The following is a 15,068-nucleotide window of genomic DNA, read 5'->3' as shown; positions in this document are numbered from 1 at the left end:
TGGTTTGCTTGTTTCTGCCACAAGATCTGGCAACAGTGACTCACGTGGTTTTCCGTACAGAACAGAAGAGCTGGAGTAAAAAGAAGACAGTTTTTGGGGCAAGTGAGAGACCATAATAGGATAATGCTCCATGTTTTGAGGTAAGTACATAAAGTGAAATCTTTGGATAGGTGTAAACATAGGATAGCACACGGGCTTGATCATTTGTCAGACTATGCTCTGTAACATGTAAACAGGAATGTGAATTGAATATTCTAGCTTCATGTACAGATCATAACTGGAATATTGTAGTTTAAGCTCAGTATTTGGAATATTGCTGTGCAATGTGTGGTAAACTACTATGGTATGCAACTGATCTACAAACATACAGTTTTTTTGTTTTTTTTATTGGCATTGCATAATCAATTTTGTATAAGTTGTAATGTGAAATGCCATCTGACTGAGGCCAGCATTACATTCACTCTCTTGACATTGCACCACAGCAGTGGTACGCTTTGTAATAGCGACGGAGAGTTTGTACCAACCAAGCGAAACAAGCTGATCGAACCTTTTGAGTGTGGAAAGGACCGAGCGAGGGAACAGTTTCAATGAGACAGTCTCCTCCGTCTCCTTCTCACTTGGCTTGGTAGTAGAGCACTATAGGGCTTTGTGTGTGTGTGTGTGTGTGTGTGTGTGTGTGTGTGTGTGTGTTTGAGTGTGCGTGAGAGAGTGTGTATTTGTTTGTTTATTTTTGGTGTCCCTGTCCATTGTGATACATGTATGTTTGACTTGCTCACATATTCATATACACTGATAGTAACTAGCACATACATGCTGTACATTCACAAGGACCACAATGGAAACAAGCTCCCCAAGCTTTTTTGTGTTATCCTTTTGACATGTTGTACAAGGTTTTCAAGACATATTTATTGACTTATTTATTTGAATACCTTTTTAATGCTTTGTACAATGTCAATAAACAAAATCAATCAATCAATCAATCAACTTGCTGCAGCACTATGACAACTAGCCTGGTAGCCAGCCAGCTAAACATTATAGAAATTCAGAACAAAAATGAACAAGAATTAAATTCATCATATAGCTTATTTTACAGTTCACCTTTTAAAAACCTGAACTGTGCCCCTGAACAGTTCCTAGCACATAGCCCTTTCAAGCAGGAAAGTGGCAGAGACTCAGAGAGCACAGCGTGTGCAGTGGTCCTGAGGGACCAGAGGACCTGGTATAATTCCTGAATACCAGTCCAGCCCCATGGGGATCCATGACCTGCATCTCTGGGCTTCTGCTCTTTGCCTCCACTGCCTCGTTGAATGGTCTGTACTGCTCTCCAAATCAGACACACACAAACACACACACACAACAACAAGCCAGGGTAAACGATTTATTCTGGCAAACTATGTCGGATAAATTATCATACTGACCTAATGAAAATAATCTACTTCTCAGGTGCTGCCTGTTAAATATTTACATAAATGTAAATTACATAAGTATATTTTTTTTTGCCGGGAATTATTAGGGCAAACTTTGCTGCACGACAATGTTTAGTGACCTGTCCTGTCTGGGTTCAGCTGTAAACCGCGAGGAGGGGAATCATAGGAGACTTGGCAGCTCTCTGATCCTGATGGTGCTTAGCTGAGCGAGAGCAGATACCACAGGACTAACAAATACATTCAAAATGATGAAACGAGCTGCAACATCCAGATTCCTTGACACTGACACGTTCAGTATAAAAATCAGATACACATGACAATCATACAGAGGAACATCACTTACACTAATCTAGTAGTGACGCTAAATTGTTAGATTATATTTTTACAGAGATAACAACCCAAAACAAATGATAAAAAAGATAAAATACTTTTTCAATTTATCTATGGATTTGTCTTTAACTAAATTAAAGCTTTCGTGGCTAAAAACAAAAATTGTCACTATGCTGTAATTTAATATAACATATGTTTAGATTTCGATATAACTTGTTTAGCCTCTTTTCAAAAGATCAATTTACTGTGTAGCATAGACACTTTTAGAATAGTAACTCTTATATTTTATAACTTTTATATACATATAAATATGACCACTTGTCCAATAAAGAGTGCTCTCCTCATCCTGCCAAAAGTGCTCTGACCAGTCAAGGCATGGTCAAAGAACATTTCAGAGTGTCTCGGACGAGGACTTTAGCAAAGGATCCTTTGGGTCCTGAGGGCCTTTGTGTATTGGGCTTGCTTCCCACAGATGCTATCAGATCCCACCAGATTGGTATCTGGAGGGTTTAGAGGTCAGAGGAACACCTCGGGCTCTTTGACATGCTTCTTAGCCCTTCCTAAGCTCTTTTTGCAAGGCTCAGTGCTGTCCCACTGTGGAAAGCTGCTCGTTAGGGGAGTGGTGTTGCCGTACTGTGGCTGTGGGGGAGATTGGTCTGCAGAAATGTTTAAGTGAAATCTATGAGAGTCACAGGATGCAGGTTTTCCCAGCAGAACATTGCATTGGATCGAGATGAGAATTGTTGCTCACTTTACCTTTCAGTGGTTTTAATGTTATGTCTGTTGGGTGTACAGAACAGAGTTAGCAACAATGCACACCCCAATATTGCATAGAAAATAGCCCAAAAGAAACAAAATTCTTCAAAAGACAAGACTGTAACATTCAATTGTTGTCTAATATCAATGGTAGCGGCTTAGAGAATGCAGATGTGACATAAATAGTGTAAAGACTATGCATCAGCTTGTGTGCTGAAGAGAGAAGCCAAGTTACTGGACCTGCAGACCTGTGATGGATGTGGATGAAGTGGTGGGAGAGGATGCTGTACCTCTCCCTGCTGATGTTTTCTCTCTTCCCCCTGTTCTATCCATGTTAGTGTCACTGAGGTCTGCCCTGCAGCCTGCCTGCATGTGAGGAGGATTTTGTCACTTTCTATCAATTATTGCCCACCACATACTCAAACAAACACACACATACCTCCCCTGTTTGCAGACACAGTTACATAACAGCACAAGGATTTCTGGGCTATGAGAGGTTTACAACTCGTCTCTTTTCTCTCAGTATCTTGCTGCTTCTGCTTTCATCCTCAATCACAAAAAAAGAACACCCACACCTTCTCTTCTCTTGCCATGTGCTTAACGAGCACCTTCGTCATACACACGACACAGACTGTTGTGTAATTCACTGGGTTTCTGATCCCACTCTCATATCAGGTTTTCTACCACGATACAGACTGAGGGGAATACGCTTAGAAATTGGCAGTGTTGATGAGGAGAAGAACACAGCTGCCCCCTGTTGTCTCAGCAAAGAAATGCAGGCACTAAATTTACCGCAGAGCATATTTATCAGGTTCTGCCTTTCAGTTCAGATTTGCATTTACATATATATTGTACATGCAAAAAGAAAAACATAAAAGAAGAAAAAAACAAAAAAAAATGTCTGGAAAGATAGTCAAATAACATAAAAGAAAGCCCTTCATAAAGTTAGAACTGCTTAATATTGATCATTGAAAGAAGAAAATAAGAACAATCCCAGGTTTCTTTTCAGCACTGTAGCCAGGCTGAGTCTTAGCTCTGTTGAGCCTTTAAGTCTAAGTAGTGATGACTTCATGAGCTTCTTTACCAATAAAAATGTTTCTATCAGAGATAATATTCATGAAAGCCTTCCCACTAATGTCACTGGTGTATCATCAAGTATAGCAGCTTTAGAAGTATCTTTGGAAAATGATTTGTATTCATACTGTTAAAATTGGCTTTGTTCTTAGACATTATAAATGCATATTAAATAGTCTCTGTACTTTTCCACTATGCACACGATATATGACCTTAAATGATCCAAGCATAGTGAGACAAAACAATTAGCCTGGGAAAGCAGGTGCAAGATGCACAGCGGCGCATTCTCCATCGCGTTGTTTGTTTTTTTCCGACGGTGACAACAACAGTAATACCGTCTCTTCCGACTTCCGGTTCACAAGCCTGGGAAAAAATCTCGAGCATGTGCAGAACGCAAAGTCTAATTCACCACGTGCTTCACCGTCTACAAGCACGTTTAATTTGACTTTCAACCGAGTTATCTCAGGGTCTTAATCCAATCGCGAGTAATCCGATCCGATCCAATTTCTTGTCCGATTAAGGTGTGTACATGAATTTAATAACTCAGTCTTATTATAATTTAGCCAATAATCCGATCCTTTCAGTGCCATGTAACCCCACTGACTGTTGAGCTACATAGTTACTCTACATGGCTATTATTTGGCTTCTATTACTACAGCGAGGATCCTTGGAGTTATTTTTTTCTAGGACTGCCTTCTTTCACCTTCGTAATAATGCCAAAATCAGGAACATCCTGTCTCAGAGTGATGCAGAAATACTGCTTCATACATTTATAATGTTAAGATTGGACTACTGTAATTCTATATTATTGGGCTGTCCACAAAATTCTCTGAAAAGCCTCCAGCTGATCCAAAATGCTGCAGCCATACTTCTGATGAGAACTAACAGAAGAGATCATATTTCTCCAGTTTTAACTTATCTTCATTGGCTCCCTGTTAAATTCAGAGCAGAATTTGAAATTCTTCTCATCACATATAAAGCTCTTAATGACCAAGCTCCACAAGAATATTTTCCCAACAGAGCACTTTGCTCTCAGACCGCAGGTTTACTTGTGGTTCCTAGAGGTTATAAATATAGAATGGGAACCCTATAGTTAGGGATGGATCAGGTGACCTTGAAACATCCCATAGTTATGCTGCTGGGGGACCTCCCATACTGCACCTTTCTTCACTCTGCTCTTTACTCTGCAGATGACATTATTGTTGTTGTTAACTTGTGTTTTTCTTTCTCAGCAGCTATCCCTGGTCTGGTGTTTTGGTGTTTGTTGTCCCCTTTTTTCTGTCCTCTCAACCCACAGCTGGTCGAGACAGATGGCCACCCTTCCTGATTCTAGTTCTGCCAGAGGTTTCCTCCTGTTAAAAGGGAGTTTTATCTTTTCACCATCATGTCGTGCAGGCTCAGGATGGTGGATAGGATCAAAGAGAAGTTTCAGTGCAATCTGTTGGTTTCCTTAGCTAGGGAACTTTGTTTTTAATTGGCTCTGTATGAATTGCTCTAGTTTGGAAATTAATTAATTTGATTTGATTGGATTAAGATTGTGTTATTACAGTGAATTGGACTCTAATTGGCTTGAATTGGACTGTATCTCTGAAGTACCATGAGATGACGTTTGTGGTGATTTGGCGTTATGTAAATAAAAACAATTGAATTGAAAACTCCATTTCAGTTTAACATAAATGTATATATTTTATATTGGTAGCAAGTGTGTTGGTTTTCAGGGATCAAAGATTCACTGAAAACCAACACATTCACCAGCACACTTGAGTCTATCATTCAAACAGTAAAGTGGCTGCCCTCTGCTGTCAGGTCAACCTCATTGCATTTATCAACCACAAACTGTCCGGCCCCGTCCATTTAAACTACAACTTTGGAAATTAGATAAGAACCGATCATGGATAAGTCATGGCATAAGAGTTTATTGATCCACAGTGCAGTTTTGGTCCCTCCTCTGACAGAAAAAAGTAATAACAAGGTGAGTGATGTTGCAGAAGCTATGGCATTTACCGGTTGACTAGATTACCAATCAATGCCTCATCTGATGGATAAAATTTCTGAAATTTAATGGCATAGAAGCCAAAGGAGGACAGATAGGTATGGAGAGAAAAAAAAGGAATGTAAATGAAAGATCGAGGTTGTTTTTCAGGTCCATAAAACCCCACTGCAAGCAAAACAGGCCTCTCTTTTTTCCAATATCTTTTCAGGACATTTCTAGGGTCATTTCAATGCAACTTTGAAAAGCCCCAAAGCTAAAGACAAACCTATTTTATTTCTTTTTAAAAAGAAATCTTCAAAGAAAATTCAGTGTCTCTTTGGCAAATATGTCTTATAAATTAATAAATTTTTTTTAAATTACATGAAGATGAGGATAACAAATTGAGAACAAATATTTATATTTATGGTGCTGGACTGCACGGTGGTGTGGTGGGTAGCCCTGTCGCCTCCCAGCAAAAGGGTTCCTGGTTAGGTTAATTGGTGATTCTAAAATTGTCACTAGGAGTACGTGTGCATGGAGTAATAGTGTAGTTATAAATTGGTAAATTGAAAGAGCAGGATCTCTGAAAGAAGATTTAACTCTCAAGGCAACTAGTAGTGGTTCAGACAAATGAGGTTTTTAAAATGATATGTAAATGTTACAAGGTCCAATTCAGTAAGATTTCCTTCATGAGCTGTTCCGGAAAAGCACCACAGTGCTCACTAAGACATGTCAACGACACGCTTTGTTCCCATCAGATGAAAAGCAGTTAAAATCCTAAATCCATTATAAAGAGAGTTTCAAGTCAAATATTTCCATCTTAAATTTTATTACTACTTGCAGTGTTCTTTTCATGACAAAATAAATAACCAAAGATTTCTGGGAATTGATTCTAACCCATAATAACCCAAAATCCTTAAGAGGTGGCCATGTTGTCATTTTTCCAATGAGTGATTAAGACAGCCTGCTAACTATATCAATCTGTGAACAGCAGTCATCCATAATTGCCCTTTGTACCTGAACATCTATCCTCACCATCAGACAACCCCCTCTATTTCAAAGGACTTGCCTATTATCTACAAGGCATTCATTACAGTTCAGGGGCAGAACAATGCCTAAAATACACAAACAATCCTCCTTCTGGTCAGCCAACAACTCCATTATCACTGAGGAACAATCGTTGGCAGCCACTGCTCGATAAGAACTTCAGCCAACTTCAAGTTAATTTTTATGAAAAGTATCCTCAAAATAAGCCTGAAGATAGTCTTTATAGTCATATATAAAATCCCAAACTAAGAATGATAAAATACTGCTGAAGACAGGTTTACATGTTAATTTCCTGTTGGTTTTTTAGTATAAATGGAATAACCACTGCTTTCTAAGAAATATGGAATTTTGAATTTCAGGAAAGCCGATTCTTAATGGTGGGCAGTGCCTAACCAGACCACTGACCGGTCAGACCAGAGCGTTCTTTGCTAACTTCTGCTATAAGCAGAAACCTTAAATTATGCAGAAACAAACTGCGCTTCACCAGTCGTTGAATGGGGACTTTAAATACGACAGGGCATTTCTGCTGTGTACTTACCTCCATAAACCATGAAAAGACAACAAAATGAAACACCACTGCACTGAGTAATGTGTTCCAGCACCACAACAGCATGACCACAGGCGCTGCTGTGTACTTTGGGTCAGTCACACTGTTCTGCAACCGTCAAGAGTGAACCGGATCTGCAGCTGAAAACAGTCTGCAATACAAAACTATGGTGCTCACTTATTTTAAGATCTCTCCCTGAATCTCAACAACAAGTGTATAGCCCATATCTTTGTAAACAGATACAGCTACTCATTTATCATTCATTATTCATTTCTCTTTTGCCTTCCTTGAGTCCTTGTTTTAATTAAAAAATGCAGTGCTGATCCAGTTGTAGGCATATGTCTTTAGCACAGAGCTGAGTCACACAGACAGACTGGAAAAAGTTTGGCAATATTGAGAGGTTCACTAAAGCATTTGCATTTGTTACTGCCACGAAATATAAGGTATTTCGTAGCAGTAACAAAAATATGGAATACTGCTTGCCTTTAATAATGCAGACCAGGTCCGCTCTGTTCTCAGTTTAATGTAAATGACAATTTAAAACACAACAACATGCTTAAACACAGGGATGCTATGTAAATTACAGTAAACACACTGACATTTAGTTCTGTCTACAGATTTAAAATGCATCTGAGAAAGTGATGACAAAACATAAAGCGAAACTCATATCAACAATCAACTCAGGGAAAAAAAAAAAACAATTTATCTCTTTGCAACGAGGTCAATTAGGTTGTGGGTTTTTTTGTTTGTTTGTTTGAGGCGGTTATTTTGTGGATGAGACTGTTGTTTTCACTTTCATCCTATACAGTGTTGTCCTCTTCTGGTCTGCATTCACCTCGAGCGAAACAGAACAATGACACAGATTAAACCGCAGCCAGGCTGGCCTTTCTGCTCACGAGCCAAAACACTGAGGGCAAAGCTGAATCCCTAACCATCACATGTCTATGTTTTCACTTGTAAGCCCTTTGAGCTAAGAACTGCGCTCATACACAAACTGCATATGAGAATCTGAATTAATGAGGAAGTAACCATATACAAGTTCCTGCTAAAATGAACTTTTACTTCATTCAATATGAAGGAGCACTAAAATCAGCAGGAAATTGAACCAATTCCATCCTCAGTGAGGCAAGAGTTTGGGCCCACTTTGGACTCTACGATGGAAAGAAGGAGCGGGATGTGACTTATTTCATATGCCAAGTTACAACCTACAGCTGGTGATCAATTTATACTGCTACATTACCAAACTTCCCGCAAATTCTGAACGGGCAGACGATAAACTACATAGACCAACACCAACATAGTCAAGTTGACAAGCAAGCTATGAGCTTAATATATAGACGGTACACCATACCATTTTATGAAGAAAGCTATTCCTTATCTGTATAAAAAAGAGGAAAATTCAAAGTTAGAGGATGGTGAAGCCTTGGTTTAAAGCACTGACTTTCCTCTCTCCTTTCCAAAAACAGCTGGATCTCCATGCCAGTTGCTGCTGATGCTGTAGCTCATGAGCTAATTGTCTTGCATGCATTTTTAATAAGTAAAAATGTGCACGTTTGGCTTACAATTCAAGATCCGTTATGAAATAAGATAGTTTAATGAAATGTAGCTTTGGAGCAACAGTGAGCAACAGTATGCAGCTTGGTAATTATGAGTGTAGTGCAAAAAAAGAGAAAAGATGAGTGTGTTAAGACTCAAATTTAAATGGATATTCAACACTGTATTTCTGATTTGATTTCACAAGTTTTTCTGTTTGTTTTTTTCCAATCTAAGAACTGTGGGTGCAGCTCGCCTCATCAGTTACTGCACATAATCGTGCTGACTGCACCGTGTAATGACTTGTCACATTACCTATAGGCAGCTAACCACAGTGTACAAAATGGAGCAAAAGCTGATGTGATTTAGCTCTCTGAATTCCCTGAATTATATGATACAAGTTTGCATTTGCACTTGGGTAAAAAAAAATCCATCTAAGTACGAAACGTGAGGTTTAACATTCAGGTATCATGTTGTAGATATGCAACATGTAGAGTAATATGTCACACAAAGAAACAGAGCCCCAGCTGAGGTTTTTAACATTAGGGATACATTGCTTTTTTCTTCTCAAACAACAAAGTCCAAGTTAGAGTACGTAATTTGCTCTATTACTATAAGTGCAATGAAAGCATGTCAACACACGTTAATCTGTCTATAACCAATCTGGCAACAATCGTGAGGACGCAAGAGGCTCTGTAGCTAATGCCAAGCAAGCTAGTCCTGATAGGAGCATGAACAGTTCTCTTATTGATATCAGCTAGCAACAAAGTAAGTGTGGTAAAAAAAGACAAGACAGATGTCAAGGAGAAAAAATACCCCTGTCATCAGCACAGCCACTACGCCACCCTTACCGTACACTTCTACCACTGAAGCAATACCCTTAGCTTAGTGCATGGTGCAAAGTGTGCCTGCAGGGAAAGACTCCAGTACGTGTGCAGAAGCAAACCTCTCTGATTCTGAACTTTCTACTTGTGACATGTTGACACAATACATCTGAGGATGTAAAGGTTTAAAAATGAATTAATCAATTATTAATTATTTGTGCAATTAATTTGAAATAGACGTGTAGAAAAACTTCCAGCCCATCCCGAACCTGTCAGCAGCCTATTCCACTGAGCTCACAGATCTGAGAAAGATAAAAGGTTGCTTTACATGGCTGCAAAGTCAAGGACAGAGGTAAGTAAGTAAGATCTTCCTTCCTGCTGCAGCCAGACATCATCAACCACAGTGACTAGTTCAGCCAACTGAGCTCACACCTCCTTCTGGATCAATAAAAACAGGATCATGGGTCCAGGCCAAGGTGGAAAAACAAAGACACTGCCCTTGTACACTGGCTACAAACAGGAACAAAGCTGAGGAACCTTTGATAGGCACTGGATTTATAACTTGGCACAACTACGTTGACAGATTAAAATCTGTGTACAACCACAATCTGCAAACACGTATCATGTTTTTGAATGCCAATACCACAATACTGATGTACATCTACAATCTAGTGATGAATATCCACTCTACAAATACTATTCCCTTGACTATGCAATACATCAATTGGACGGTTAAACAATAAGTTGCTTGAAACAAACAGAAACTTTTCTTTCTGTGCAATATCTATTAAAGTCAACGTCCATTTTCAAGAGACTATGCTAAATACTGCAAAACATTGCTTATCTAAACCATATATTTAGGAAATGCTAATCAGGAAAACAAGATAATAGATAGTCCTTTGGTGCTAAGTACAGTTGAGGGAACATTTCCGTACGTGTATATAAGTCTGAAATGAATTCATTTACAGTTTATCGTTAGTCCTTTCACAACAATTTCTTTTCAAGACCATGGAAATGATCAATTTCATGATGCTACTTAGACTGTCCTAAGTGTTTTTACCTTACTGTAAGGCCGTTTGTGTGATAACTTTAGTAAAAATGTACCACATATCACCATGGTAACCACCAAAAGGGTCGTAGAGCCACCATTATTCACAAGGCACAGCTTATATAAGGGAAAACCTTCATGGAAGAGCTCCTTCTCTGTAAAGGGGAACATAAGCAGATGGTGAGATATCATTTTTCTGACCTATGCAGCCATTTTCTGTCCAGAGGATTGATTGATATACTATACTAAACGTTAGGATGGAGAAATGCTGACGAGGCATATCTATGTTAATTCAATTGCCCGGGAGAAGTCGATGATACGTGTTGAATCTCCAAGGCCCTCTGGAGCTGCAGGGAAAGCTGGACAGGTAATTCCCTTCTTTAGTGGCCATTTGCTTTGGTAGTTTAAATTTGTCAGCACTTTTGAACCTTGGAATAGTGCACAAGAATTGAGAAGGGCAGAGAGTTAGAGTTGTAGGAAGTATCTGGATTTAGAACAGTGGATGTAACAGGAAGGCATGTCAAATGTATTGTTTTAGCATGGAAATTAACACATGCACACATACACATTAGTCAAAATATGTTCTCAAAACTTTATTTAAAAGATACAGAACATTGTGTACCGATTTGCACTGAAACCTCTGAACAGGAAGGTTCTGAATTATGACTGAATTTGAGTTGTTTTTTATGTATGATGCATCACAACAGCTTGAATAAGGGGAACAGGACTTATTTTTCTTGATTCAAGAACCAAGCCCTTATTCAAGCTCTTAGGATTACCATGACCTGGATGAGAGAGAATCAACACCGACATGTTGACGGCATCTTCGCTGCTGGTAAACAAGCTTTGGATGTGCAGCAATGTTACCGCCCTTTTCTGATTTCAGAAGGAAAAGACTGTTGAATTTCCAGCACAGAGAAGCTTTCCTGACTGATGACATCTGATGACACCCGCCTTTGTTTGATTAGCTGGTGACGGGCATGACAGACTCCCGTTGCTTAGAGCAATGGCCGTTGATTTGATTGGCAGATGAAAGTCGCGACAAATTGGTTCAAAGCAAACCAATCAAAAGCAACATTCAAAATTTGAACACATACTGCCAAATGTCTGGAGCTTGTCTACATGTAGAGAAAGCTTTTCAAAAGTCACCCTCTAGACAATGTTAAAACGCCAACAGTTATATATTTTCAAATATTATCCCTCAGTAACCACAAATATTTGGATAAGTAACTCATTTAATTCCATGTTCGTCTATATATTTTTCTAATTGCATAACTCTGTCAAATATAACGAGTTCACTTGTTTAAAGTGGTTGTGCATCTGCACTGCACCCTGACCGACGAGGGAACATTAGAAAAACACCCAAAAGGAAGCTTTGGTTGTAAAAGAAGCTGCAAAAACTGCCAGTCATCCATCTCCTACCAGCAGTGGTGCAGACATTTCTGCTCGTGCTGGCATGCTGAGCAAACTCTACCAGGATCCCCCTTGCTCCTCTTCCAGCTCCTAAAGACATGTGATAGATATACACATCTGCCCCCACTGTTAGGGCACTGAAAAAGCTACACATTACAGTTCTGCAACTTTACAACGGCCGTTCAGGGAGTTCTCGGAAGCAATGTGGCCCCTCGCCTCCAAAAACACCCCAGAGGACATTTACCATTACTTCTGGGAAAAGGAGCAATAATGATGATTGCTCAGTTGGAGGCACAGGAGAGCCCCCATTCCAGTGTTTGATGCACTAAAACCAACTGTAAGACATTGTAGTTAAAGATAAAACATGGCTTGCACTAAAAACAGAAAAAAAAAAAAAAATTTTCAGAGTAAGTGATTATGATTCCTATTTTCTCTGCAAATGCTCTACCCTCTAGAATAACAACAGTCCTGCAGTTCTCTATTATGACAAAATGCTTAACCATGAGCATTTCTTACAAATGCTTACCATGTATAAGTAATGCTGGTCAAAGCCTTTCACATATTCTTAAGAGTTAGGCTGATTGATCGGGTCTGCAATACTTTGAATTTAGTGGCAGCTATTATGAAGGCCCAGAAAATACACATGGGAGCCTTTTAATTAGAAATGTCATTAATGTAGAAGCCTTTAAAGGTTAACCTTGGCAGGAAATGTATTGACTTACATGAAGAATATGAAATCTTTATTTGCGCTTGAGTGGACCTGAATGATTGCACTTTTTCCTAATGCTAATCATTGGTAATGGTAAAGGCTCCCATTCCAGAACCAATAGGAATTTCAGCGGCCATTTGTTCTGCACTGCTGCTTTCAGTTCACACAATGACGGAAAAGACCTTGATCATTTCAGGGAGGTGAGTCGGTGAAAGAATTGTGGTGTTGGTCCCTGGAAGACCTGGTGGGAAGTGCTCAAAGGGACACTGGAGGAAATTGCCATAATTTAGCTGTTCCGATGAGTATTAAGATTCTTTTATGTTGACCAGATTTGTTCATTGTAACAAACTCATGGCCTGTCTTGGATTTTGCAAACCAAATTAATGCTAAACTGTGCTATAACTCAAGCTCCAGATGTTTTTCACACTATAGCTCCAAATTAAAGAACCTGCAGAGAACGAAACTACAATAATTCAGGGAAAGTGCATAAAGGTTCTTATTTGACAACTGGGAAATGTCCCATCTCAGGGACAATTGGTTAAATATGGTGCCATAAAAAGCATGATTGCATGTTGTGGAAGTGAGAGCATCATTTCTAATTCATACACATTTTCCAGACCACTCACCATTTTCTTTGTCAACATAGTCCATGCATTTTCCAAAATGTTGGGGAATGCACATGAAAACACTACAGAACAAGGGGCCTTTCTTCGCTCTGCTATGCCTGTTGACCAGACAATGCCCTCAGAGGCTATTCAAAATTCCAGTCACACAGACACAGGGGTGGTGTCACCGAACAGGAGACAAGCATCAAGACTGCTAGCTTACAGCTAACAAACAGCATTAGGATGAATGAAGTGAGTGTCACTCCCACCTTTCAGCACCACCACCACCTCGGCACCGGCTGCAGCCTCCCTCTCCGTGGCACCGCAGGTCGGGGGCTCATCTCCCTCAAACAGCTGGTTTACCTCCCCCTGGATGTCTGAGGGGCGCCGGTCGCCGTCGCTCTTGGAGACGGTGAACCTCAGGCTCATGGTTGTCGCCGGTGAGACAAGAGACGTCTTGTCACGGTGCGAGCTGACGCGGACGGACAAAGACAGTGAAAAAATGCCCTCGCCTTGTTGTGAGGGTTCACTGTCACATTAAACTAAGTTTACCACTGACGACACTGTCCTGTACAAATAGCCGCTCTTTGTCGGTATATTAGATGTGTTATGTCGAGTGGACCATCTCATCAACCGGTGTCTGCTGCCTGCCGCGCACCTGGGTCCTAAAGCCGACACAACAGCAGCGCTGTGGTCACAAAATACACTAAGTTAATACATTCTATTAAATTGGGATTTGTTTTTTAGGTTTGAGACTGAAAAAAAAAACCTTAATATTGTCATTTTACGGCATGATAACACTATTTTTATAACCTCTAAAAGCGCTCCAACCCTGTTCGTTTCAGAGTTGGCGTTGCTAGGCAACGGAAGAACAAGCTAAAGATCAACTGTCATACACTTAACTACCAGCGGCACATCCTCCACTGTAAAGCCTACAGTGATTTGCTACAATAATAGCCTAATTTTTTAAAGTATGATTGGACCAACCCCGCCTCTCCCCCCCCCCCCCCCCCCCCCCCCCCGCCCCCCACCCCCACGCGCGACCCGACCGACGGATTCAGCGGTATAGAAAATGGATGGATGGATGATTGGACCACTTGTTAAAGATACATTATAGTCATGCCAGTGTATTCAGATGCTGGGAGGCATCAGCTATGTCGAATCTTGTACGGGAGCTTAATATTTCTATATTTCCATTACTAAAGCACTACCCATCCCAAATTATAGCTGTCATAAAGTGTGGTTTGTCTCACTACCTGAGTTCAAGCCCTATTCAAGCCTAATCATGTGCAATTTTAGTATTGAAACCCTCACTGTTTTATATTTTGCATGCAGAATAATGACTTGCTTGATTCGACTCTCAATAAAGTTCCTTACACCCACTCCTGGGATTGATAGTTAGACCACTCTTTCTATTGCACAGGAATGGAAACTCCTCTTTCCCCTTGGGCCACCTTATCGAGTTAACCCCTTCCACCTTTGAGCACAGTCCCTGTGTGGGGAATGTTATAAAAATGTAACATGATCCATGGGATATTTACTCAAAAATCTGCCAAGTTAGTAGAACTATGACTACAATGGACATAACTTTGGGTGTGTGTTATATCTGTTTCATTAGATCTGATAACTTATTGAATTGCATGGAAATGTATCTAATCATGTTTTTTTCCTCTTAATCCTGTTTCGTCTTACTTCACTGGTTACTTTATATTTTTAAACTGTTTTTTTTAATTGTTTTTTAAATTCTTAGATTGTTTTTAAGGTGTTTATAATTGTATAAACA

General features: G+C 39.8%; 1 protein-coding gene across 2 annotated transcripts in view; it reads right to left on the bottom strand.

Annotated features, from left to right (window-relative positions):
* slc12a5a (solute carrier family 12 member 5a) overlaps window positions 1–13,924 on the bottom strand; it is a 172,293-nt gene extending 158,369 nt beyond the window's left edge. For both annotated transcript variants that reach the window (XM_075461557.1, XM_075461558.1), the window contains exon 1: window positions 13,555–13,924. In XM_075461557.1, coding sequence (XP_075317672.1) covers window positions 13,555–13,714 — 160 coding nt within the window. In that variant the 5' untranslated portion in view covers window positions 13,715–13,924. The remainder of the gene's footprint in view (window positions 1–13,554) is intronic.
* Between the last annotated feature and the right edge of the window lie 1,144 nt (window positions 13,925–15,068).

The sequence above is a fragment of the Odontesthes bonariensis genome, chromosome 3 (assembly GCF_027942865.1).
Source record: "Odontesthes bonariensis isolate fOdoBon6 chromosome 3, fOdoBon6.hap1, whole genome shotgun sequence".
Classification (NCBI taxonomy): domain Eukaryota; kingdom Metazoa; phylum Chordata; class Actinopteri; order Atheriniformes; family Atherinopsidae; genus Odontesthes; species Odontesthes bonariensis.
This window is presented reverse-complemented; position numbering and strand designations above follow the sequence as displayed.